This window comes from Pseudophryne corroboree, chromosome 5, assembly GCF_028390025.1.
Source record: "Pseudophryne corroboree isolate aPseCor3 chromosome 5, aPseCor3.hap2, whole genome shotgun sequence".
NCBI classification, from domain to species: domain Eukaryota; kingdom Metazoa; phylum Chordata; class Amphibia; order Anura; family Myobatrachidae; genus Pseudophryne; species Pseudophryne corroboree.
The window spans coordinates 582,914,755-582,940,373 of NC_086448.1; the positions used below are offsets into that span (position 1 = coordinate 582,914,755).

General features: G+C 45.0%; 1 protein-coding gene across 7 annotated transcripts in view; it reads right to left on the minus strand.

Annotated features, from left to right (window-relative positions):
* The window catches only part of C5H18orf63 (chromosome 5 C18orf63 homolog), a 506,655-nt gene that overhangs the window by 64,248 nt on the left and 416,788 nt on the right, over window positions 1-25,619 (minus strand). For all 7 annotated transcript variants that reach the window (XM_063923371.1, XM_063923370.1, XM_063923375.1 and 4 more), the window contains one exon: window positions 812-1,585. In XM_063923371.1, the coding sequence (XP_063779441.1) occupies window positions 812-1,585 (774 nt within the window). The remainder of the gene's footprint in view (window positions 1-811; window positions 1,586-25,619) is intronic.

The following is a 25,619-nucleotide window of genomic DNA, read 5'->3' on the forward strand; positions in this document are numbered from 1 at the left end:
GGCAGAATGCCAGCACCAGACTCCAACATCACTTGGACATCCCAAACATAAGTATGCCGGGGACCACTAGGTATTAGCCGTGGGGGGGTTAGGTTTAGTCTGTGGTGGGATGGTTAAGCTGCTGGGAAGGAAGGGTTAGGCTGTGGGGAGGGGGTGATAGGTTTAGGCACCCCTGGGTAGGGATAGGTGGGGGAGGTTAGGGTTAGGCTGTAGGAAGGGAGAGTTAGGGTAAGCATACTTATCTGACCCCTGTCGGGATGCTGAGCTGTTGCTGTTCTGACCGTCAGCATCCCAAATGCCGGTATCCCGTATCACATCCCTATGAACACTACAGTGCAGTGTGGATTTAGCCAGTGCCATGTGGATATATACATCCCTGCACTTTCAGCCCTAATGTCTACATAAAAACATAAAATTTGAAAATTGTATAATTTTGTGAGGAAAATAGAATACTATTTATTGCCAACCATATTGCCTGCTGTGCAGCTGGTCATCATCATGCTTTTGTGATGATGGGACTATTTTTATATTTATATGGTTATTTAGTGACTCTACATCATGTGCTTCTGGGTGTTTGTATGCATTTTATATGCTGAGCAGTACAGAAGAATTTTTTATGATTGATTTTGGATTGGAATATAGCAGATCACATGATGATTCATATGTTAATCCTTACTCACCCATGGCCCATCACCAGTCTCTATTTTGTCAGTTTGAGTGTAAGTTGGAGTCGGTGAGGGTGAATAGAATATTACTCAGTGAATCCATATAGGACAAAAATTATAATCAAAAGTAAATAATTTACCCTTACCTGTATATTTCTGTCAGGAACTAAGCATGCTGCAATTCTTGTGATGGAGTTATTATTACTTTCAGTATCATTTTGATGTGCCATTCGTTTATGTGAAGCACAGGCTGGTATCTTCTTTAATCCATTGACCTTTGTTGGGAATTGTTCAGCACTTTTTGTGATTGAGGCAGGCATGTACTTCTCTTGAGAAGACGCAGATTGTGTTTTTACAATAACAGATGAACAGGTCACTGGTGTGGTATTAATAGTTTTGCTAAATGTTTCTTTATTATTTTTCATATTTGTGAGTTTATTTAACAAATTGTTTGCTGTTAATTTTCCCTTATCTTCTAAAACCTGACTAAACAAAGGTTTAGTAGATTTAACTTGACAATTTATATAATTCACTGACAGATTTTTTTTTATTTTAAAGTCCGATTTGTTACATGTTTTGAGAGTCTGTGGAATGACAACATTTGTATTTCCAGCTGCAAGTGTAAAATTTTTTGGGGTAAAATTTGAAACCTTACTCTGAAACACTGGCACATATCTTTCTGTTTTTCCTACAGGAGACACAGATGGGTAGGAACACCGAGATTCAATGGTTTCTACATAGACTAATGGTGGATGATTATCTGTTGAATGCAAATTTCCAAGAGAAAGTTCACATGGTTGTTCTGTCATATGCACCATCTTCTGGCTTTTTTCTGTACTGTTTTTTGAGTGGTTTGAATCCTGGTAAACAGATTTGAAGTGAAGTTCTGTTGTCAGGTTAACTAAGTTTGGGTTATTGACCTAGGGATACAAAATTGTTTATTTTATGTCATTAAGCCAGTGTCATTAATTGTTTATACTCAATTGCATTATGAACAATACCAGTCCCAGTGTTTCACCTATGACAGCTACCTTTTCCTTAATGATGTTTATTCTTATCAGTACTTGGATACCCTTATGTCTTTAGCTTGGGTAATAAGGATTTATCACAGATGGTATTGTTATATATACTCCAATATGCTAATAAAAAGAATACTAAATGTATTACGGTACTAGAACAGAACCAAATGATGGTCTTATAGTAGTGCAATATAGGTCAGAACTATGTATCAATATCTTATCCACAGTAAGATTACTCAATTATGAGAACCACCAGCAAGTGATTATGCAACAGTACATGTACAAACAAAACTGAATGTATATGCACCTCACACATAATCATGCATGCAATTTACTCAAAATATCCTTTGACAAGATCTACTGTAGCAGCATAGAAATATAACAGTATATAAATATTGCCCAATATATACAAGTAATTTAAGGAATTGTTCTATCAAATTACAGGTGTATCAAAGTCATACAGACCTAAATCAAGGGTTTAAAACAGAGTAATCCATAAACTTTTCCAAAGGTCAGGCATGCAGCACAAAATACTATTTGAACTATTCTGTGCTTAGGAAAATAAGTGCTATATTTAAGAAAGGTCAATTTTCATAGATTTCTATCGATTTTAAATTGATCTAATTCAATGTTGTGTTTCGGGGGCTAAAACACACATTTAGTAACAGACATTTTTTCATATATTGATTTTTAAATGTTATTAAATGTGTGTTTTAGTTCATGAAACACAACATTGAGTTAAATTGATTTTCATCAATTTGAAATCAATAGAATTAGATGAAAATACCTTTAGTAAATATACCCCTAAAAATAGTAAGCCATCTCAGTCTAAAATATTTGTCCAGAACTGTTCTTGAAGACATTCTCTCTAAGTATTGGCGATAAGATCTATGCATTTTACTTTATATATATTTTTATCTCCAAAGTATGTTTACGATCAACTTACATGCAAAAATTCTAAAACCTTTTTCTATGCTTCAAGCACCCTCTAGTGGCTGTACTAAATATGTTCAACACATAGATAATGTCTTGAGTTTACCTGTAATTGAAGACTTTTTATTTCAGTAGTTGGATAAACTGGTTTATTCATCATTCTCATTGGAATTCCACACAAATGAGACATTCTAGACTTGAGGTCACAAACAAATGCACTCAAATCTCTTGTAAGATCTACTCGTGGGTAAAACTGGAGAGGCTGACTTCTCACGCAAATAAATGGATATTTGCATCTTACAGTTAAGGAATGCATGGACATAGATTAAATATACAAACTATACAACATAACTGAAAACGATATATAAATTAAATAAACCTTATAAGAGATGCTCCATAAGTTGCCATTAAGCAACTTATGTTTGAAGCAAATTGTGGTACACAAGGAAAGTCTAATTTAATTATTTACTTTATTTCTGCACACTGAAAAAGTAAGAATGACTTTACAGAGCAATTTTATAGCAGATGACAGTACAAGCACAATGAACATAAATGAGCCCAAAAATGTGCCCTGGGTGCTTATCAATTTCCATAAGTGCACCTATTTTAGTCACCTTGTGCATACCTAGGTGCACTTCCACATTAACTGCTTCCAGAAAACCACTCTGGGTCTACTTCTATTACAATATTGCAGGTCTAGCTGGTAACGCACAAGGTGGAAAAAGCAAAAACACCTTTCATTAATGTAATTTTTATTTTAATATACTGCTTGTTCAAACCTACAGTAATTATGGTCTTAAATATGAGATTATACCAGAGCTGTCTGTATGTGTTATTTAATAAATTTTTATGTGTTTATTATATTGGTGAATATGTTCCTAAAACTTCACTTTTTTGTATAAAGTACAGCTTGAAGTTGCAAATTGCATCCTATTGAAAGGGTAGATGCTAGATCCAAGTGGCCCAAGGGACCTATGACATCAGGTGAAGGAGCCATGCCACCAGGGGGAGGAGCTAGGCCAGTGGAATAGTTACCTTTAGTAACCCGCTTGCGAGCGAAGCGAGCCACCGAGCCTGAAGCGTGGCGAGCGTACTTTTTCGGGTACCCTGTTCGGGCATGGCTTCTCCCCCTGGTGACGTGGTTCAGCCCCCTGGTGACTTCAAAGGTACCTTACCCCAGTCCGATTTAGAACCAACCCAATTGAAAGCATAGACTGGAACTCCTGTCACAACTGAGTGCTGAGGCTGAACTGGGGAAGCCTCAGATGTAGGGCATACTTGCCTACCTGACCCTCTCCATGAGGGAGAAAATGCTCTGTTCCTGGACTTTCCTGGTAATGTATGATTGCCATCACCTGTGGTGAGCTAGTTAATTGATAAGAAAGGTGTTTCACCACAGGTGATGGCAATCATACATTACCAGGAAAGTCCAGGAACAGAGCATTTTCTCCCTCATGGAGAGGGTCAGGTAGGCAAGTATGATGTAGGGGCTGGTGTGTATGTGAACCATGGAGGTAGAATAGGGTTCTTGGACATGCAGGAGGTTAAGCACCGTTTGCCCGAAGGCGTGACCACAACAACGGAGTATATAAAACAAAGTTTGTTTATTGAACACACAGTTTAGACACCTTGGCAGTTCAGATAACTTTCAACAGTAACTTGTGCAGATAAATATAGCAGTACAGTTCCTGGGAGCGCTGTGGTAATGAATACTGTGGCAAATGCAGGATGAGATGTAACAAAGTCTTTGCAAGACCCAGAGTTGGAAAGTCCGTAGTCCACAGCTAACCGCTGTAACAGGGAACTAGCTGGTACGGCCCAACAGATGACACACTGGAAGATGGTTTTGCACAAGTGCACAGAGGTTGAAGGGAACTTAGAAGAATTGCCAGGGATGCCAGATGGAACCGGTGCAGACAGAAGGTGTACTGAACTCACCGCTGAAGATAGAGTCTGATGGTGAGTATCGATGGTGAACTGTGGTTCGATGTTGTGTGGTAGATGAAGAACAGGTCGATGCTGGAACACCGCTGGAGATGGAGAGCGATACTGAACGTGATACAGAACACAGCTGAGAGCAGGTAGTGACACATGAACACCGCTGGAAGCTGGAAGCGAGACTGGAGCAACACTGGAAGCTGGAAGCCGGTGATGAAGTCACTGTGGAGCTGGTAGTGACACAGGAACACTGCTGGAAGCGAGACTAGAACAACGCTGGAAGCCGATGATGAAGTCACTGTGGATCACAGAGAGCGATGTTGGTAGGCAATGAGAGCTAGGAGTGATACTGGAACACCGCTGGAAGCTGGAAACGATTCTGGAACAATGCTGAAAGCTGGAAGCCAGTGATGGATCACTGCAGGACACAGGATGCAATGTAGGAACCCTGCTTGAGTCAGGCAGCACCGCAAGATGGTAACTGGTGTGGGGTCTCTTTAAGTGGAGTACGGTCACAGGAGCTGGAATACCTGGAAGCACAAGCTGGAACATCCACAGAAAGGAGAGACATGTATAACTAGGATAGACAACCAAAGCACTGACAATTAGGCAGCCTGGGTGCAGGATATTTATACCAGCTAGGAAGCAGGTATTGGCTGAGCAATCAGGCAGAGTCCAGAGCACAGCGGATAGGCTGTAGAATGACATGTGATGAAATCAGCCATGGCTGCGCCCATGTTTGAATCTGGAGGGAAAGTCTGTTTGAACTTTAGCATGAGGAAATCAGTGGTGATGGTGGCGGAGGCCGCGGGAGACAGGAGGCGCCATTCACTATGACAGAAGGGATTAATTGTATAGTTGCCATGACAGCGCTGCCGGGATCACGGAGAGGAGACTGAGGCAAAGTAGTACAGCGCGCTGCACGCAGACAGTGCAGGTGGAATCCAGGCTTGGAGCGCTGGGCCAGTCTCAGGAGACAACTCCATTTCTACCACTCACAGCTATGTCATACTTGCCTACCTTTTAAGTCTCCTCTCCGGGAGAAGCCATCACTACAGCAATTATTGTTGTGTTGCACCAAGACTTTCATTCCTTTCATAAAGCAACAATTGTAACATCAAGTACATACATGAGTACAAACAGTACTTTCCTCAAAGCAGCTGTCTAACAACAGAAGTTATGACCGAACAGAATATCATCTTCCACATCTTATTCCAAATAAACACTTTACAACACACAGTAGTGTTCCTTATGCACGTTACACCACACAGTAGTACCCCTTATACAGGTTACGCCACACAGTAGAGCGCCTTATACATATTACGCCACACAGTAGAGCTCCTTTTACACGTTACGCCAATATAATAGGCACTAGGGGTACGTTTAGGGTTAGGCTGCAGGGGGAGAAACTAGACACTGGGGGGGGGGGTGGCTAGGGTTAAGGAGGGGGAAAGGTTAAGGTTAGGAACTAGAGGGAGGTTTAGGGATTAGGGATAGTGGGGAAAATACTAACCATAACACTGCTGAGACATTGCCGATGCAATGTGATCCAGAAAAAGGCACTGCTGCCACCGGTACAAAGTACAAAACTGCTAGATCACAAGGGACTGTTTGTTGACAGTTCTTCATGTCGACATAATGAATGTCAATATAACTGTCGCCCAATTGTATACAACTCCCACAAAAACTCAGGAGGCTTCTCACTGTATAAAGATGGGACATTTCTTTGTACAAGCATACACAAGACCCATGGAGACAGATGCCCACACTATGCATCATGCAGCCAGCAGCAGCATATACATCCTGGGTGACTAAACATGACCCTGTGCCTGGCTGCCTTAGTGGGGTCACTCTATGCTATGCTGTGCTGTATGTTATATGTCACTGCACAGTCATCATTACTGTTTGCAGAGAGCCCAGCTTACTGTAACAACCCCTCCCACCACCTCCCAAACTGCACCCACTTAATGTGTATGCTCCGCCTCTTCAAGGTCCGCGATTTTGAGTTTACAGGATGAAATGTACAATTGGAAAAATGTAAAATTAAATTAAACTAAATAAACACACACATGCTTGACCGCTACACAAGGAATGCTGCTGCACTACCTCAGATACTCTACAGTTTAGCCGCATGGTCACATGATTCTCCCATAGCAAAAAGAAACAGCTGGGCTGCCCATGGATGAGAGGGGAAGATGGCCCCTCCTCCTTCCTCAGACTCCTCCACTGCATCCTCCCCCCCCCCTCTGGCCAGAGAACAGCTCTGCACACCAGCTCAGCCACATTCTGTTAAGGGGGACCGGCGGCTTGCACCCTGACGGCGGATGGTATGTAATGAGTCAGCCCAACTCATTGTAGTGCCTCCGGCTGTGGGCCCCTTCATCGCCGCGGGGGCCTGATGCATTGCACTGGCTGCACCGCTGCAAGTTCTGCCTCTGAACCTACGATAATAGCCCACCAGACCAAAGAATGTCCTCAGTTGCGACTTACATTTTGGCTTAGGACATGTGAGGACTGCTTCCACCTTGCTGGGTTGAGGTTTAACCTGCCCTTGGCCTACAATATACTCCAGATACTTTGCCTCCACAATTCCGATGGCATACTTCTCCGGGTTAGCTTTCAACCCGTGTGTCTATAGAGACTGTAATATTGCATCCACCTTTGGAAGGTGCGACTCTTAGTCAGAGCTAAAAATGACAATGTCATCTAAATACGCTGCTGCATATTCCCTGTGCAGCTGAAGCAATTTATTCATAGCTCCCTGAAAAGTTGCATGGATGCCAAACCAAAGGGCAGCACTTTATACTGGAACAAACCCACTGGGGTAGAGAAGGCTGTTGTTGCTTTGGCAGTTTCATCAGAGGAATTTGCCAGTACCCCTTATACTGGCTTCTTGCTAAGTTTTCTACCAGTTCATCAACCCGGGGCATAGGATAGGAATCAAAATGAGGAACTATATTAAACTTTCTGAATCATTACAGAATCTCCAAGCTCCAAAAGGCTTGGTCTCTAAAACAATGGGATTATTCCATTCACTGTTTGACTCATCTTTGACCCTCAAGTGTAGCATCTCTTCCAGTTCCCATTTTACTGCTACCTGTTGGGCCTCAGATATACAATATGGCCTTTGTTTTATCACCACCCCCAGTGGAGTAACAATATCATGCTGCATGATTTGAGTTTTCCCCAGGATGGCAGAGAACACAACCTGGAACTGTGCTACTAAGTTAACCACTTCTTTTTTCTGGCTAGGACTCAAAGTGACTTCAATGGGCACCTGACTTTCTGGGGTTTTCACGGGCCCTAAAGAGGGCTGACTGACACTTTTTTTCCAAGGCTTCAACAAACTCAAATGGTAGACTTGTACTTATTTTCTTCTACGCTCCTGCCATACCTTATAGTTCACAGGTGCCACCGCCTCTGTGATCTCATAAGGGCCTTGCCATTGGGCATAGTTTACTTTCAGTACCTTGTCGCCAGTATTACAGGTCCGGTTGACAGCAATAACATCTGTTCTTTAACAGACGATACAGGTTTTTCATTAATTTAGACACAAAAGGGGTGCCTTAGTCGGTTAGTACCTCTTTTGGTATTCCTAGACGGTTATACAGCATCAACAACTCCCGGACAATAGTGCTAGATTTCATGTCACGTAGTGGGGTGCGGTCTTTTGGTACACTGGGCATCCCTGACAATATTTTTTTACTGCAGCATGAATGCCTGGCCAGAAGAACCATAGCTGGATACACTGGAGAGTTTTCTCCTCCCCTAAATGGCCATCTCATGTATGCGTGTGAGCCGCCCTCAAGAGGACTGACTGGCACTTTCTTTCCAAGGCATCAACAAATTCACATGGTAGACTTGTACCTCTTTTCGTCTACCCTCGTGCCGTACCTTATAGTTCACAGGTGCCACCGCCTCTATGATCTCATAAGGGCCTCGCCATTGGGTATAGTTTACTTTAGTAGGAAGCACCAGTACAGTACCTTGTCACCAGTATTACAGCTGCGGTTGACAGCAATAACGTCATGACTGTGTTTTTGATGCTGTTGAGCCCTTACCATATATTTGATCAGAAGAGGCGCAATTTGCCTTAGACACCTATACAATTGGGACACAAACTGAACGATGTTAGGCTCTTGGGAGGGTTGCTGCTTCCACCTTTCTTTTAATAGATCTAGTAACTCTCTGGGTTGTCTAACATAGCAGAGTTTGAAGGGGCTAAACCCCATAGAGGCTTGGGGTACCTCTCAAACTGCAAACATTAGCTAAGGTAAGAGTAGGTCCCAATCTCGCTTCTCTTGTGACACTGCCCTTTTTATCATCTGCTTAGGGGTTCTTTTAAAGCATTTGACCAAACCGTCTGTCTGCGTGTAGTAAACCGAAGTGGTAATTCTATACACCTTTAACAGACGATACAGGTTTTTCATTAATTTAGACACAAAAGGAGTCTCTTAGTCGGTCAGTACCTCTTTTAGTATTCCTAGATGGTTATACAGCATCTACAACTCCCAAACAATAGTGCTAGATTTCATGTTACGTAGTGGTATGGCCTACAGATACCTGATGGCATAGCCCACCACCACCAATATATACTGATGCCCATGATCTGATTTTTCCACTGGCCCTATCAGATCCATAAAAATTAGCTCAATAGGCACGGAAATGATAGGCAGGAAAACCAAGGTTGCCCTAAATTCTATCTGGGGTGCGGTCTTTGGTACACTGGGCATTCCTGACAATATTTGTTTACTGTAGCATGAATGCCTGGCCAGAAGAACCATAGCTGGATACGTTGGAGAGTTTTCTCCTTCCCAAAATGGCTACCCCATGAATGCGTGTGAGCCGCCCTAAATACCAGCTGCTCGTGTTTTCGGGGAACCAGCAACTGGTCTACCCTTTTACCTTGTAAATAAGTTACAAGGTAAAACAAATAGTTTTTCACCATAAAGTAAGGTGCACATTTAGGTGGTAACGCAGTTTACCTAACCATTTACCACCACCACATTTAAAAAAAACATTGGGGGTAATTCCAAGTTGATCGCAGCAGGAATTCTGTTAGCAACTGGGAAAAACCATGTGCACTGCAGGGGAGGCAGATATAACATGTGCAGAGAGAGTTAGATTTGGGTGGGTGATTTTATTTCTGTGCAGGGTAATACTGGCTGCTTTTTTTTTACACTGCAAATTAGATTGCAGATTGAACTCACCACACACAAATCTAACTCTCTCTGCACATGTTATATCTGCCTCCCCTGCAGTGCACATGGTTTTGCCCAGTTGCTAACAGAATTTCTGCTGCGATCAACTCAGAATTACCCCCATTGGACAAGTTGCATCGTTCAAAGTCCTGCAAAGACACTCTTTCACCAATGGGGCACCAATGTGTCTCAATCTCCCTTTCCTCCTGCTTCTCACTGGCAAGAGAGGGCTTTACAGTCATACAACATTAGCCTACAGTAGATCTTTGTCCCTGGGACAGCACAGCCTCTATCTGTCAGTGTCATGCCAGGTAAAAACCTCCTGTAATAGTGGGAAGTCCTGGCCCAGGATAAGTGGATAAGGAGGTTTGGATGCTACTGTGGCTACCATTTTTACCGGTCGTCCTTTAATCACCACCGGCAGGTGCATTCGTGGGCATTTTTTTATGTCCCCAAGAATACATAGCACCTATACCAGGAGTAGAACCTAGCCAGACCTGGGAGGAACCAGGTTAGCAGAGATGGTAAAAAATGATTTGCCAGTATCAACGAAGACCCAGATATCCCAGCCTTCAATCTATACCATCAGATGAATCAGGTTAGTTTCAGCTGAGGAAATACTTCCAGCCACCATACTGACTACAGGTCATGCTGTTTTCCCTGAGCTGCATTCCACTGGCTCACCCTGCTTTAGGCAGTACCACTGTGCATGACTGGGCTCCCATCACTCAAAACTTATGACTGGAGACATGCTGTTTGGTTTAACATTGGGGATCTGGGTTCTGGGCTTAGGTATTGGCTGTAACCCTTGCTTGGCTTTATTAAATTTTCCCATGGTCAGGTACCTCTCAATCACCACTTCTAAGTCCTCAATTGCCTGGAGATCAGCTTGCAGGGCCCAGTGTTTTACACCGCGGTCTAATAACCGTATAGCCTGGTCTAGAGCCACCACTTCCACTACTCGATGAGCAGAGTTTTTATCTATATGTAGCCAGGTTTTACTCAGTCTGGCCAATTATGCCAGTTGGACCATTGGAGGCTCAGACGCGTTCAGCTGCTACTCATGATATTCTTGGGCTTTGCTGGGATCCGTCACCCCAATCCTGCTGAGTATAGCCTCCTTCAAGCAAGGATAGGAGCTGGCTTCAAACACCTTTAAATCAACATAGTCTCTCCGTGACACCCCTGAGAGATAAGGAGCTAATCTAACCCTTGATTTCTGGTGTCAAAATTGTGGCCCAAGGTCAAAACTACAGCTACTTATTCAAAATGGTAAAATATGTTGTGTATGCCTACTTTGCCAGTGTATTTCATGCCCAAACCAGCTTTGGGCCAGGCAAAGTACAAGTGGGTCATATGCAAGTGACCATGCTCTGTTGATTTCAGGTGTCAAATTTGTGGCCCAAGACTAGTTAACCCTTGCAAAACTACAGCTACTTATTCAAAATGGCAAAATATGGTGTGTGTGCCCACTTTGCCAGTGTATTTCATGCCCAAACCAGTGTTGGGCCGGTCATATGCAAGTGACCACCCTCTGTTGATTTCACGTGCCAAATTTGTGGCCCAAGACTAATAAACCCTTGCAAAACTCAATTTTCTGAATAAGAAACTGGAGCTCGAATAAGAAATGAATAAGAAGTGAATAAGAAGCTGCCTGAATAAGAAGCTAACTTCAGCCTCGTATACTTGCCTGTGTTTGAATTCTCTTCAGAGAGGAGTAGAAGGTGGGCAGTGATGTGGGTGGAGCCAGAACAGTCACATCATTAAGCTAAGCCCCTCATGGGGAAATGTTGCTATTTGCATAGGGGATGGGACTAAAATGACGTGATTATAATAGTATAGTGTCATTGGGCACAGCCCACTCTCCAGACTGAGTATTCAAGATATTTATCTCCCCATTCTGCCCACTTCCCCAAGAAGCGTGCAGAAGTTCCAGTTGTAAAGAGGATTATTTGACCCTATGCGGGTGATACGCAATGATTAATCTGTCCAATTGTGAGTGGAACCAATAAAACAACTTTGGATTCTATTCTGTCTCTTCATACTACACTATTGTGTCTCTTTCTGATTTTCAGGGACTGAAAAAATCATATATATCCTCCCTAACCAAAGGGAGATTATATTACGGTTGTGTAAGATTTACCTCTATTTTAGAGTTGTCCACTTATAGTAGCACAGAGTGATGTCACCTTTCTTGTTTCATTTATGCACTTAAGAGTTTTTTAGGTGAAGGCTCTTTGTGTGATATCGCTGGCAGCAACTAAGTATTGTGAGCGCGGTTTGGATCACCCTTTTATTGTACAATAGTATAGCGTCATTGAGCTCTGCCCCCTCTCCAGACTGAGTATTCAAGGTATTTATTTCCCCACTTCTGCCCACTTCCCCAAGAAGTGGCTGGGTTGTGGGAGCAGGGATGCCATCAGAAATTGTGGGGCCCGGGACTGACAAAATAGACAAGACCCCTCCCTCCCAAAAAAAGATTCTGCCTCACTGCTCCACTCCAGTGTGATGTCATACATTGTGACGTTACATATAGGTGGAGCGCTGTGACGTGCATTGGGATGAGGCAGAGATTTTACTCTCATACAGGTTGAGTCTCCCTTATCCAAAATGCTTGGGACCAGAGGTATTTTGGATATGGGATTTTTCCGTATTTTGGAATAATTGCATACCATAATGAGATATCATAGTGATGGGACCTAAATCTAAGCACAGAATGCATTTATGTTTCATATACACCTTATACACACAGCCTGAAGGTCATTTTAGACAATATTTTTTATAACTTTGTGCATTAAACAAAGTGTGTCTACATTCACACAATTCATTTATGTTTCATATACACCTTATACACACAGCCTGAAGGTCATTTAATACAATATTTTTAATAACTTAGTGTATTAAACAAAGTTTGTGTACATTGAGCCATCAAAAAACAAAGATTTCACTATCTCACTCTCACTCAAAAAAGTCCGTATTTCGGAATATTCCGTATTTCGGAATATTTGGATATGGGATACTAAACCTGTACTAATGTTTGCGCCAGAGTTTTGACTGTATAAAGTATATGAAAAATACAAAGAATATTTTTGAATTATCTTCTTTGCATTATTCTAATAATTTTTATAGCCAAAACTCTGGACTAAAAAGTCTATGGCAGTTGAGGCAGTGCCTCACTTGCTTACCTTTTCCGCACATCTCTTATCAAAACTCACCAAATTTCCAGGAGTTTATACTTTTGCACCTGTGTATAATGTCCAGGTGCACCCTTTGGCTCATATATTGTGTGTAAAACTGGCTCTGGTGCTTACCAGTGCCTCCTGAGCATTGTGGACTTACAGGAACTGTTCACAGAGAGTCAGGGGTGGGCCCCCACTCTCTGTAAGGTTCCGGGACATCAGTCCCCACATTCTCCTCTTGATGGCTGCCCTGTGTGGGAGGGTTGTCTACTAGTGCAGGGGGGGACTACCCAAAACATTTGGTATCTCCCGAAGGTCCCGGAGAGTAGGCAAGTATGGATGTCAATGATCGGAAGAGAACAGTGGTACTTGCTCTGCCATTTTACTTATTAAATATGTAGGTGATAGCTAGCTTCCCTATGCAGAGCACGTTATTGCTGGAGGACCGTAGCAAAAGCTACCACCAGCTATAGTCTGATATAAATTGCCATCATTCCTTGTGAAAGGACTTTTTCTGGACTGCATAAAGAGACCCCAATGTTTACTGCGTAAAAGTACACAATATGAAGGATATGTGAATAGCCTCTCTCCAATCAACTTGAAATAAACACTGCAGTAAATCACGTCGCTATCAGACATTTGTGGAAGCTTGTAACCATACTGTGAAAAACAACAACACTTTTAATTATTGACAGTTACAGTATGGTGGGGGGCTTTTCAGACAAAAAGTGCAACAAAGCATTCTCTGCATACAGTTAGGACAAAACTACTGTATCATAACTTTGAAAGGACAAATGTAAGCATTTAATTTTTACTGATCGTGGGGTCATGACTCCATGTTGCGGACCGTCAGGTTGATGACGTCTCTGTTCTCTCAGTCAGTGATCCCAGGAGTCTGAAAAATCAGTTGAATTGTCTGTTACTTCAGACTCCTTACATCACTGGCTTAGAGATCTGAGTAGTCATCAGGCAGCTCTTCCCCCAACCCCAGTGCTCTGCCTCGCCTGTCCTGTCCAGAGGCTGCTGCTGCCACCACTGCCACCAGCAGGCTGCACTCCTGGCTTCCTCATCTACATGCAGATAACCATAGGAGGCATACGGCTGGCAGCATGGGTGCACCCGGGTCTTGGGGCTTCTGAGTTGTAGGAAAATTGCAGATGAAACAGGCAGCCAGCAGCAGACTGCAGTCAGACTTAGAGGATCCAGCTCTCAGTGAGTGTGTGAAGAACCTCTTGAAAGTAAGTGCAGCATTAGGGAGTCATCCATGGACACCACGGTGTGGTGGTGGGGGGTGTTTCGGTGTTGCCTCTCCTTAGTCATCGTCTGCCACCCACTGCCTCCCTCGTCCATCCCCATCACCCTCTGCAATCTCCCTGTCACAACTTGTTATCCTCTATTATCCACCGCCTCCATGTCACATTCTGCGATCCCCGTCACCCACTGCCATCCCCCTTCCAACCTATGCCTTCCCCTGTGACCCTCTGCCTCTCCCTAGTGATCCTCTGCCATCCCCCCTGTCACCCTCTGCTTTTCCCCTGTCCTCCACTGCCATCCTTGTCACCCACTGCCTCTCCCTAGTCACACTCTGCATCACCAAGCTATCTTCTGCATCTCCATGCAGCTACTGCTTCAACCTTTCTCTCACTGAGACCTTCTGCATCTCCTGCCAAGCCCCTGTCACTCTCTGCCAGCCTCATCACCCACTGCGTACTCATGACACTCTCTGCCTTCCCATCATCCTATGCCTCACTCTATCTCTCCCTAGTATACCTGAAAAGATCCCCAGGTGAGTCTCTGCTGTCCTAGCAGCCAGTTACAGTTGCTTGGGTGAGATGATGCCATTAATTTGCGGAATTATTCATTACATTTTTCTTTATAAAAGGAAGAAATTATTAAACCAGCGCCATCACTGAGAAAGGGCCTGTAGCCCAAAACGCGTTGGAAGTGCAGCCAACGGAGAATCAGGTACTGGGATTTCACTCCTAGATCACGCTGCGGAGCACACACGAGCCACTAACCAGACCGGGACTTCAATATACACATCGTGCTATACAGCTCATAGGAGCCGCGGCCGGAGGGGGGAACCAGCCAGAGGAAGAGACCAGCATCCAGCAACATCACGGACAAGGTTGGTAGCATAGGGAAAGTTAGTATATAGTGAACTTTTCCACTGAGAGCTGCTCCTTCCCACACGGCATAAAAACGGAATTCATTACTACCTGAGGACTGCAGCAATTGGACAAAAGGGCTGTAAACATATTACTAACCCCTTTTTTTCTTTCAGGTATTGCACTAAAAATAATTACTAAGTATTACTTTCACGTAGTAACAATAATCAGTTACATTTACATCTAATAGTTACAGAATTACAAGCGCTCTGCTCTTAGCTTCATTATAATCTCCCTAGTCACCCACTGCCTCTCCCTAATCACCCTGTGCCATCATCCCTGTCACCCTGTGCCACCCTCTGTCAACCACTACCTCTCCCTAATCACCATCTGCCATCCTCTGTCTCTCTGCCAACCCCCCTGTCACCTTCTGCCACCCCGTCACCATCTGCCTCCCACTGCCACCCTCTGCCTCTCCCTGGCACCCTCTGCCCTTCCCTGTCATTCGCTGCCTCTCCAATATCCTACTGCCTCTCCCTGCCTCCCCATCACCCTCTGCCACCCACTTTCTCTCCCTGTCACCCATTGCCCCACCATGTCATTCACTGCCTATATGCCAACTTCAAGCCTTCATAGTAGGTATAAACTTTAACATTCGCATGAAAATATTAAAAGACACGGGACGTGGCATGGATGCCATATTGAGAGGCTGTCTGAAGAGAGAGCTCCATACTCTCACTGCTTAAAATAGGTTTTACACCCGTTAGAATCCCTCCCTAACGCCCCTACACTACCCCTCTACCGTGAGGAAGAATCGATGCAGTGATTGAGAAGGTCCGCGGAATCGGGGAGCACGTCTCCGTGCTCCCGCGGGTTGCGGCCTGTCCTCACCTATCATGCCAGGGACTGTGGTGGCGGGAGCGGCCGGAGCTACATCTGACGGCTCACTGTGGTGATCCGGAGGAGAGCTGGAGATCGAAGCGGTCTCTGTCTGGATGCGGCGGCTCACGCTAGGCCTGGTTTTGCACGAGGGAGCAGCCTGGAGCCAGTCAGTGAAGTGGGGTCTGCGGGGAAGCCCCGAAGCAGACGCTGCGGTGGCCATCTTAACTGTGGGCACTACAGGCTACAGATATCAGAATACACTGGACGATCAAGCAGCATGGCAGGCAACATAAACCCCTGTCTTGTGGCTCTAGTGCTTGTATCCCCCTCAGCTGACTCTCACCCACAGCAAGTTATACCTTTTTTTTTTTTTTGCACCTTAATCTGCAGTGTTTCACTGGCCCAGGAGACAGAGGGGGCAGCCATCTTTACATTCCAGTGCATGCTGTTCTCCAGGCTCATAGCTGCAGATCTGCCCTATATGCTGGGGCACTATACTAACTAACTGGGCTCCATTCTCAAACTACCTGCAGGCTCCCACACTGCTAGTGGTTCTCTAAGGCAAACAGGCACAGCCTTCTGCTGCATCTCTTCCTACCTCATTGGTACAGATGTGTCCACATACATCTTTGCTATATCCCGCCATGTATGGCTTGGTTTAACATACTATAGACTCAGATTTAGCCATGACTTGTGATTTTTCTTAACTTGCTTCTTTAATATGTTACTTTATACATATTCTATTATGGAAAACAAAATTTTTAAAATCCATCCACTCGTTACCCGTGAAAAACAGTTTAGCCATGTTTTCCATGTTGTGCCAAATTTAGCAAATTATCAAAGATGTAAGTGGACACATCTGTATATACATAACTCTGCCTTACCAAAGGTACAAAGATCCTTAAGCTCTCCTATACTGTCACTGTGAATTCGCTCTAAGTACTCCATTTTTCCGCACTGTTTTTTTACCTAATAATGCTGCCCTGATCACGTTATATCCCAACCCAGAGCTCTCTTCTCTATCAGTGGGTAATCTGATATTACTCTTTTGCTACCTACAACTACTAACTACAAAAAAGATCTTGCTGTATTATGAGCCGTATTGCACTGAAAGCTAAGAAAAGAGGGCCTCAGGAAATTTCTCACCACTTTCTTCGACAAGAAAAGCAGCTTTCACCTCGATCTCCTAATAGCCCTTCTCAGCCTCCCGTGACGGACCAATCGTCGTCACCTACTACTAGGGGTGATATTCAGACCCTTCAGGCTTATAATGGACCTCAAGGAATCTTTTACCACTGCCCTGGAAAAGGCTGTAGGTGAACTGAAAGCAGATATGACGGACCTTTCATCCTGTACCGCTTCTCTTGAAACTCAAGCAGATCGGGTCCAGGAAGTCCAAGAACATATTGGCAGTGATATGAACTATTTCTACACCAAATTGGACCTCCTCAGGGACAAAAATGAAGATTTGGAGAATCGTGAAAGACGGTACAACCTACGTATTAGCAACATCTCGGAAACGGTGACCCCCGGTGAGCTAGAACCCTACCTCCTACGTTTGTTTGCTCACCTCCTCCCATCTGAGGATGCTTCTGCTTTTAAAATTGAGAGGGCACATAGAGCCCTACGGCCCAAACCGAAGGACACTGCCCCCCCACCCCCCAGGGATGTAATCCTTAAATTCCTTTCCTTCAAGATCAAGAACTTGATCACTACGGCCAGTAGATTTTCTTCCTGTATTTTGTTTGAAGGAGTGAAGCTCCACCATAGCGAAACACAGGGACCTGCGCTCAGTGACTGCTCTGCTCAGAGAAAATGGATATACTGTAAATATAAATGGGGATTTCCATTCCATCTTCAAGTAGAGATTAAAGGGAAGCCCTATTACATGAAGACACCGGATGAAGGAAAGGATCTGCTTCGTAAATTGAACCTTAACTTATCCTCTGGTCCACCCGCCAAGATGCTCACGCCCAGGATGTGCAGTCTTGAACATTCTTGATGCAGATCTATTTGTTGGTTTTCTGTTGTTTACTATTATAGGTTGTACGATATGTATTGTGATCTGCACTGTTTAGGTACCCTACCATGCTCAATACTAGTTTCGCTATATGTTGATATTTCCTCTGGTTATAGTTAATACCCACTCTTTTCTAAAAAGTAATGTAGCATAAATGCTGTGGGTGGGATATGTTGGCCCACCTCCAAGCCTCATCACCCCCAATTTTAGGGATTATTGCATTTGCAGTTGTGAATTTGAATTTGTGACTCGGGTTCATCCCCGACTTTTGAATCCCACACTCAAGCTCTCCCCTTTTTATAGGAGCTCACTTGTTGTAGTTATCAGCCTTATTTTTGGCGGTATCAACTACTTTCCACCCCTGTTTTTGCTTCACTTTTGTTATCTAGTTGTGATTATATTATTCTAATACAGTTCAGACCCCCCTTTTTTTTCTCTTCTCTTCCCCCATTCTCTGTCCTTTGACCATGCCATTTACATGTCTTACCATTAACACTAAGGGCCTTAATATTCCACAGAAGCGCTCTCACTTGTTCCATTCATTAAAACGCCTTCGGGGCGACTGTATTTTTCTCCAGGAAACCCACCTCAAATCAGAGAGTCATCCCTCCTTAGCCTCCAAACACTACCCGAAAGTATATTATTCTAACAATGCCTCTAAACGGAATGGAGTGGCCATACTGCTCCTATCCACGTTTCCTTTCATGCTTTCTGACTCCAGAAGTGACCCTGAGGGTTGATTTCTTATCCTTAAGGGAAAATTGGGACATGAGGAGGTGACCTTAGCTAACATCTATGCCCCTAACTCAGGCCATTCCCAGTTTTTCAATAAGTTTTTTCATATCCTTTCGGAATTTAGAAGTGGTAAAACACTTTTAGGTGGTGATTTTAATACAGTCCAACTTCCCTCGATAGACAAATCTGGTACCCATGATGACAGGACCAAAATCCTGGGCTCTGCGGCCCTACGTAAACACATGGCCGAGGCTGGCCTATTTGACATCTGGATATCCCTCAGTAAGGTACTATACCTTTTATTCTAACCCCCATGACACCTACTCCCGTATTGATCTTTTTTTGGGGTGTGCTTCCCTTTCTCAAACTCTAATTCATTCCTCCATCTCTCCTAATTTATGGTCTGATCACTCTATTCTCGAAGCTTCCTTTGGGCTTTTGGAGTCTACCTCAGGAAGGTCCTCCTGGAGACTAAATGAAACCCTCCTGAAGCTCCCTCAGTTTCAGGTTATGGTTAAAGAACGCTTGCAGGAATACTTCCGTCATAATATGTCTGACAATGTCCTTGTCCCCATGGTTTAGGAGGCACATAAGTCTGTGATTAGGGGACATATTATTCAATTCGCTTCTCGCCGTAAGAAGTCTCAAGATGCTTTGGATCAAGAGTATAAGAGGACATTGTCCAAAAAGACTTTGTCTCAACTCTCCCAAAAACGGGCAGAGTTACAGATACTTCTTGCCGAACGTCTTGAGAGGAGTCTTAGATGGATCAATCAAATGTTTTACGATAAGAGTAATAAAACACAAACTTTGCTAGCCCGTAGACTCAGAGCTAAACAGGCTTCACAGACCATCTCTGCGATCAAAGGTCCCTCCGGTGCTCTGCTTTATAACCCTAAAGATATTAATGGTGCGTTTACTCATTATTATAAAGCTCTACATAATTTGTCTGCCCCGTCTGACACTGGTTCCCATGTTCAGGGTATTCAACAATATATGGACTCTTGTACGCTTCCCAGTATCTCTGAATCTACGGCCCGGACCATCGATGCGGATATCACAGAAGAACTCGCCTCGCCCCTTAAATCACAGAAACGGTCTAAGGCCCCTGGTCCTGACGGTCTTACTATGTCCTACTATAAATCGTTGTGCAACTACTTCCTCCCTAGTTGATCTGTTTGTTTAATTCTATTCTACATGGTGCCTCCTTCCATCCTGACTCTACTGTCTCTAGAATTATTGTTATTCCCAAACCTGGGAAAGACCCCTCTCTTTGCGCTAGCTATCGTCCCATTTCCCTTATCAACACAGATCTTAAACTATTTGCCAAGATCTTGGCCACTAAGTTGAATGTAGTTTTATCTTCTTTAATACACCCTGACCAGGTAGGCTTCATCCCTCAGCACCAAGCCTCAGACAATACTAGACGTACTATAGATTTGATACATTACTCCACCACCCATAGGATTCCATCAGTGGTCTTGGCCCTGGACGCAGAAAAGGCGTTTGACCACCTATTATGGCCTTTTATGTTTAAAACTCTAGCCTCAGTAGGTATATCAGGAAATTTCAAGCAGGCTATAAAGTCTGTCTATTTGCACCCTTCTTCTACGGTGATGACCAATGGATTCCATTCGCCACATTTTGCTCTGGGAAATGGGATGAGACAGGGGTGCCCCCTATTCCCTCTTATTTTTGCCATTTGCATTGAGCCATTGGCTGCTAAAATTAGAGCTAACCCTGATATTGGGGGCAAAAAGGTAGGAGATGAACAATTCAAGTTGTCTCTTTTTGCTGACGATATTCTCCTTACTTTGACTACTCCCTTAATATCGCTCCCTAACCTCCAATCGGAATTACAAATGTACGGCACCCTCTCTGGATACAAAATTAATAGCTCTAAGTCTGAAGCCATGGCTCTTTGTGTTCCCTCACAACAACTTTCTATGCTCACTACCTCTTTTCCTTTTATCTGGCGTCCTTCGGCGATTAAATATCTTGGCATTTCCATCACCAAGTCATACTCTTCACTATACCAAGCAAACTACACCCCTATGTTTCAGACATTGGAAAAATATTTATCGCGATGGCAGTCCCTCTTTATATCGTGGGTTGGTAGAATTAACACGATTAAAATGAATCTCCTCCCTAGACTGTTATATTTGTTCCAAACCTTACCTATACCGATCCCGATTTCAGCCTTGGACTGCATGCAAGCCCTCTGCAATCGCTTTATCTGGGCACACGGTAAACCTCATATTCGTAGAGCCATTTTGGCTAGATCTGCCTATTATGGCGGACTGGGTCTGCCAATACTCCACTCTTATTACCACGCTGCCCAGCTGAACCATGTTGTGTCATGGCGCTCCAAACCCAGATGTAAACGATGGGTAGATTTGGAAAATTCTATGTTGCAGATGGGTTGAGTGGATGACATGCTTTGGTTACACAGACCACTTAGACCAGCCTCGGCCTGTGAGACTCCGACCATACGATTTACTCTTAAGATATGGGATAAACTTCATCCCTCGCTGGACCTAGCTCCCTTTACCTCACCTATGTCCCCTATCTGGAATCACCCCCGGTTCCCCCCGGGATCGAATAGGCATATTGGCGAAGTCTACACATTACTAGATTTAAACACGTAAAAGGTAAATTTGCTCCATCTTTATTTACTGACCTTCAAGCTATTCACCCAATCCACGCCTCTCGCGTCGATTCACAATTCCCCTCTAGTAAACTTCGGATGCTGACCCACTTTGAATGCATCTGCTCTCATTCAATCGGCCACAAAGGTAATATCTCTGTTCTCTATCATTCCGTCCTGGCCCCAGACTCTCCAGAACGAGATCCTCATGAACTGGCTTGGAGTTAGATCTCCCGTCCAATTTTGACAACGAGGATTGGTCCACTATCAGGACTAGAATCGCTAAAGCCTCCATCAGTGTAACTATCAGGGAGACATGTTATAAAGTATATACCCGGTGGTATTTGACACCCTCCATACTTCACGCTATCTTTCCATTGACCTCGAATCACTGCTGGAGGAACTGCGGGGAGATCGGTACATTCCCTCATGTATGGTGGTTTTGCCCGATAATTCAGATATTTTGGGAACAAGTGTGGGCGCTCCTTTCACAGGTTTTGGAATCTACAGTTTCAGGTACCATGGCCATTGCATTGTTATGTGCTCCGACCCCATCGCTTAGCAAGCATCAAGTCAAACTTGTAACTCATGTATGTAATGCAGCTAAATCCCTTATAGCCAAACATTGGAAGTCCTCAGTGGCGCCTTCAACTACTGCCCTTTTGAATCGTATCCATTTTGTTGCCTCAATGGAATATATCACGAGTTTACAAAATAACACGGTACCATCCTTTCACAAAATATGGTCCCCCTGGTTCAGCTGATATCCCTATGTTTTCGTATACTTTATCCTCTACGCCCATGCAGGGCGGTTTCTAGACAATTTGGCTCCCAGTGCGAGATTTCAAAATGCTCCCCCCCCCCCATTGCTATAAAAAAAAATTGCGTGCCCCCCCATATAGCCAGAAAAAAAGCATGCGCGCGCCGAAGGCGCGCGCGCTCCCGACAAGGCTGTGTGGCCTGATTAAAATGGGCGTGGTCTCATTACAGCGGGCGTGGCCTCGTCTGATATCGCACCCACCACAGGGGGAAAAAATAAAAATAAAAAAGTCCCCTTTTTACACATTACACCAGGCAAGTGTCCCCATATTACACAGCGCGGCAGGCAGGTGTCCCCATTTACAAAGTGCGGCAGGCAGGTGTCCCCATTTTACACAGTGTGGCAGGTATCCCCATTTTACACAGTGCGGCAGGTATCCCCATTTTACACAGTGCGGCAGGTATCCCCATTTTACACAGTGCGGAAGGTATCCCCATTTTACACAGTGTGGCAGGTATCCCCATTTTACACAGTGCGGCAGGTATCCCCATTTTACACAGTGCGGCAGGTATCCCCATTTTACACAGTGCGGCAGGTATCCCCATTTTACACAGTGCGGCAGGTATCCCCATTTTATACAGTGCGGCAGGTGCCCCCATTTTACACAGTGCGGCAGGTGCCCCCATTTTACACAGTGCGGCAGGTATCCCCATTTTATACAGTGCGGCAGGTATCCCCATTTTATACAGTGCGGCAGGTATCCCCATTTTACACAGTGCGGCAGGTGCCCCCATTTTACACAGTGCGGCAGGTATCCCCATTTTATACAGTGCGGCAGGTATCCCCATTTTAAACAGTGCGGAAGGTATCCCCATTTTACAGTGCGGCAAGTGCCCCCATTTTACAGTGCGGCAGGTGCCCCCATTTTACACAGTGCGGCAGGTATCCCCATTTTATACAGTGCGGCAGTGTGGCAGGTATCCCCATTTTATACAGTGCGGCAGGTATCCCCATTTTACACAGTGCGGCAGGTGCCCCCATTTTACAAAGTTCGGCAGGTATCCCCATTTTATACAGTGCGGCAGGTATCCCCATTTTAAACAGTGCGGCAGGTATCCCTATTTTACACAGTGCGGCAGGTGCCCCCATTTTACACAGTGCGGCAGGTATCCCCATTTTACACAGTGCGACAGGTATCCCCATTTTACACAGTGCGGCAGGTGTCAAGTGGGGGGGGGGGGGAGAGAGAGAAAATACTTACAACTTGCCGCTCTTCGGGTCCCGCCGACTCACGTCCCTCGCGCCGGCCGCCTCCTCCTTCGATGGTTATCTCCAGTCCTCTCCTCCCTCTCTCTCCCCCCGCCGAGCGCTCCTGCTCGGGGGGCGGCGCTTCGCGGAATGACGCATTTGCGTCGTGACGTCACGACGCAAACGCGTCATTTCGCGAAGCCCCGCCCCCCGAGCAGGAGCGCTCGGGGGGAGAGAGAGGGAGGAGAGGAGTAGTCACAAAGTGCCGCGGCGGGCGCCCCGTGCGGTTGCACGGCTCGCCCGCCGCTAGAAACGGCACTGCCGCCCATGGATCGTAGAAGCCACCTCAAGTAATAGCGATGTCGTAGGCAAATGTGTACTCCATCATACTCTGTATTTTCACACATGCACAGATTTCTTCTGGGCTGAGGATGCAAAACTTGCCAATTATCGCTTCTATAATGTGTTCTCTCAACTGCGTGCACCTCTGGATCAGGCCCAGTGTTCAATGTTAACTTGACATCGATCTGCAGATTTACTTAATAGCTAAATAATTAGTTTTCCATTATATTACAGCTGCATTAAGTATCTTTTATACATTTGTTTCTCTTCCTCTGTGAAGAAAATAAGTATATGGCAGTGCACAAGGGATTAAATAGTTCTAAAACATTACTTTATTCTGAGACAATTCAAATTTGAACAAAATATTTGTTAAAAAAATTGTGTGGAAAAAGTGATTAGATTGTGAGTTAAAAGCAATGCTATGTTTCATCAAATTATACAATATTACTGGAATATAATAATTATATTTTCCTCCTATATGCAGGGCGGTTTCTAGACAATTTGGCTCCCAGTGCGAGATTTCAAAATGCGCCCCCCCCCCCCCCATTGCTATAAAAAAAAATTGCGTGCCCCCCCCCATATAGCCAGAAAAAAGCATGCGCGCGCCCCCGACAAGGCTGTGTGGCCTGATTAAAATGGGCGTGGTCTCATTACAGTGGGCGTGGCCTCGTCTGATATCGCACCCACCACAGGGGGAAAAATAAAAATAAAAAAGTCCCCTTTTTACACATTACACCAGGCAAGTGTCCCCATATTACACAGCGCGGCAGGCAGGTGTCCCCATTTACAAAGTGCGGCAGGCAGGTGTCCCCATTTTACACAGTGTGGCAGGTATCCCCATTTTACACAGTGCGGCAGGTATCCCCATTTTACACAGTGCGGCAGGTATCCCCATTTTACACAGTGCGAAAGGTATCCCCATTTTACACAGTGTGGCAGGTATCCCCATTTTACACAGTGCGGCAGGTATCCCCATTTTACACAGTGCGGCAGGTATCCCCATTTTATACAGTGCGGCAGGTATCCCCATTTTATACAGTGCGGCAGGTGCCCCCATTTTACACAGTGCGGCAGGTGCCCCCATTTTACACAGTGCGGCAGGTATCCCCATTTTATACAGTGCGGCAGGTATCCCCATTTTATACAGTGCGGCAGGTATCCCCATTTTACACAGTGCGGCAGGTGCCCCCATTTTACACAGTGCGGCAGGTATCCCCATTTTATACAGTGCGGCAGGTATCCCCATTTTAAACAGTGCGGAAGGTATCCCCATTTTACAGTGCGGCAGGTGCCCCCATTTTACAGTGCGGCAGGTGCCCCCATTTTACACAGTGCGGCAGGTATCCCCATTTTATACAGTGCGGCAGTGTGGCAGGTATCCCCATTTTATACAGTGCGGCAGGTATCCCCATTTTACACAGTGCGGCAGGTGCCCCCATTTTACAAAGTGCGGCAGGTATCCCCATTTTATACAGTGCGGCAGGTATCCCCATTTTAAACAGTGTGGCAGGTATCCCCATTTTACACAGTGCGGCAGGTGCCCCCATTTTACACAGTGCGGCAGGTATCCCCATTTTACACAGTGCGACAGGTATCCCCATTTTACACAGTGCGGCAGGTGTCAAGTGGGGGGGGAGAGAGAGAGAAAATACTTACAACTTGCCGCTCTTCGGGTCCCGCCGACTCACGTCCCTCGCGCCGGCCGCCTCCTCCTTCGATGGTTATCTCCAGTCCTCTCCTCCCTCTCTCTCCCCCCGCCGAGCGCTCCTGCTCGGGGGGCGGCGCTTCGCGGAATGATGCATTTGCGTCGTGACGTCACGACGCAAACGCGTCATTTCGCGAAGCCCCGCCCCCCGAGCAGGAGCGCTCGGGGGGAGAGAGAGGGAGGAGAGGAGTAGTCACAAAGTGCCGCGGCGGGCGCCCCGTACGGTTGCACGGCTCG